The sequence below is a fragment of the Geospiza fortis genome, unplaced genomic scaffold, assembly GCF_000277835.1.
Source record: "Geospiza fortis unplaced genomic scaffold, GeoFor_1.0 scaffold806, whole genome shotgun sequence".
NCBI classification, from domain to species: domain Eukaryota; kingdom Metazoa; phylum Chordata; class Aves; order Passeriformes; family Thraupidae; genus Geospiza; species Geospiza fortis.
Window position 1 is genome coordinate 74,316 of NW_005054722.1, and position 1,365 is coordinate 75,680.

Genomic DNA, 1,365 nt, shown 5'->3' on the forward strand with positions numbered 1-1,365 from the left:
AGCCGGGCGCCGGCGTCTCCACCACCTTCGGCACCTTCCCGTCCTCGTCCTTCCTGAAGGTGAGAGCCCGGCCTGAGGGACCCCCAGCTCTGAGAACCCCAGCCTGAGGGACCCCCAGCTCTGAGAGGGTCCCCCAGCTCTGAGAGCCCGGCCTGAGGGACCCCCAGCTCTGAGAGGGACCCCCAGCTCTGAGAGCCCAGCCTGAGGGACCCCCTGCTCTGAGAGGGACCCCCAGCTCTGACAGCCCGGCCTGAGGGACCCCAATCCCAAAGGCGTCCCCTAATCTCGAGGGAACCCCGTTCCTGAGGGAACCCCAATTCCAAGGGACCCCAGTCCTGAGAGACCCCAGTCCCAAGGGATCCCCAATCCTGAGGGACCCCAATCACAAGGGAACCCCCAGTCCTGAGGGAACCCCGATTCCAAGAGATTCCAGTCACAAAAACCCCGTTCCTGAGAGTCCCCCAATTCTGAGTGACCCCAATCCTAAGGGATCCCCTGTACCTGAGGGAGCCCAATCCCAAGGAACCCCCAATCCTGAAGGATCCCAAGGAACCCCCCCTCCTGAGGGACCCCAATCTCGAGGGACCCCCATTCCTGAGGGAACCCCAATTCCAAGGGACTCCAGTCACAAAAACCCCCATTCCTGAGAGTCCCCCAATTCTGAGTGACTCCAGTCCCAAGGAACCCCCAATCCTGAGGGAACCCCAATCTCAGGGGATCCCCTGTACCTGAGGGACCCCAATCGCAAGGAACACCCAGTCCTGGGGAACCCCAATTCCAAGAGACACCAGTCACAAAAAAAACCCATTCCTGAGGGACCCCCAATCCAAGGAACCCCAATCCTGAGGGAACCCCAATCTCAGGGGATCCCCTGTATCTGAGGGACCCCCAATCCAAGGAACCCCAATCCTGAGGGACCCCAATCCCAAGGGACCCCCTGTACCTGAGGGACCCCAAGCCCAAGAAACTCCCGTTCCTAAGGGACCCCAATCCATCCCAAGGGACCCCAATTCCTGATCCCAAATTTCGAGGCACCCCCTGTTCTGACAAACTCCAATCCCAAGGAACCCCAATCCTGAGGGACCCCAATCCCAAGGGACCCCCTGTACCTGAGGGACCCCAAGCCCAAGAAACTCCCGTTCCTAAGGGACCCCAATCCATCCCAAGGGACCCCAATTCCTGATCCCAAATTTCGAGGCACCCCCTGTTCTGACAAACTCCAATCCCGAGGGATCCCCCATTCCCATGGGATGGGGCGGGTGAGGACCCCCTGCTCCACCCCAGCGCCACCCCCCGGGTCCCACCCCCTTGGGGACACTGTGAGCGTGTGGCTGTCCCCTTGGGGACACTGTGAGCGTGCCGCTG

At 61.3% G+C, this 1,365-nt stretch overlaps 1 protein-coding gene across 1 annotated transcript in view; it reads left to right on the forward strand.

Annotated features, from left to right (window-relative positions):
• The window catches only part of DCTN1 (dynactin subunit 1), a 54,953-nt gene extending 54,846 nt beyond the window's left edge, over window positions 1-107 (forward strand). The window contains 1 exon segment of the mRNA XM_031065266.1: window positions 3-107. Coding sequence (XP_030921126.1) covers window positions 3-107 — 105 coding nt within the window.
• Window positions 108-1,365: the final 1,258 nt, after the last annotated feature.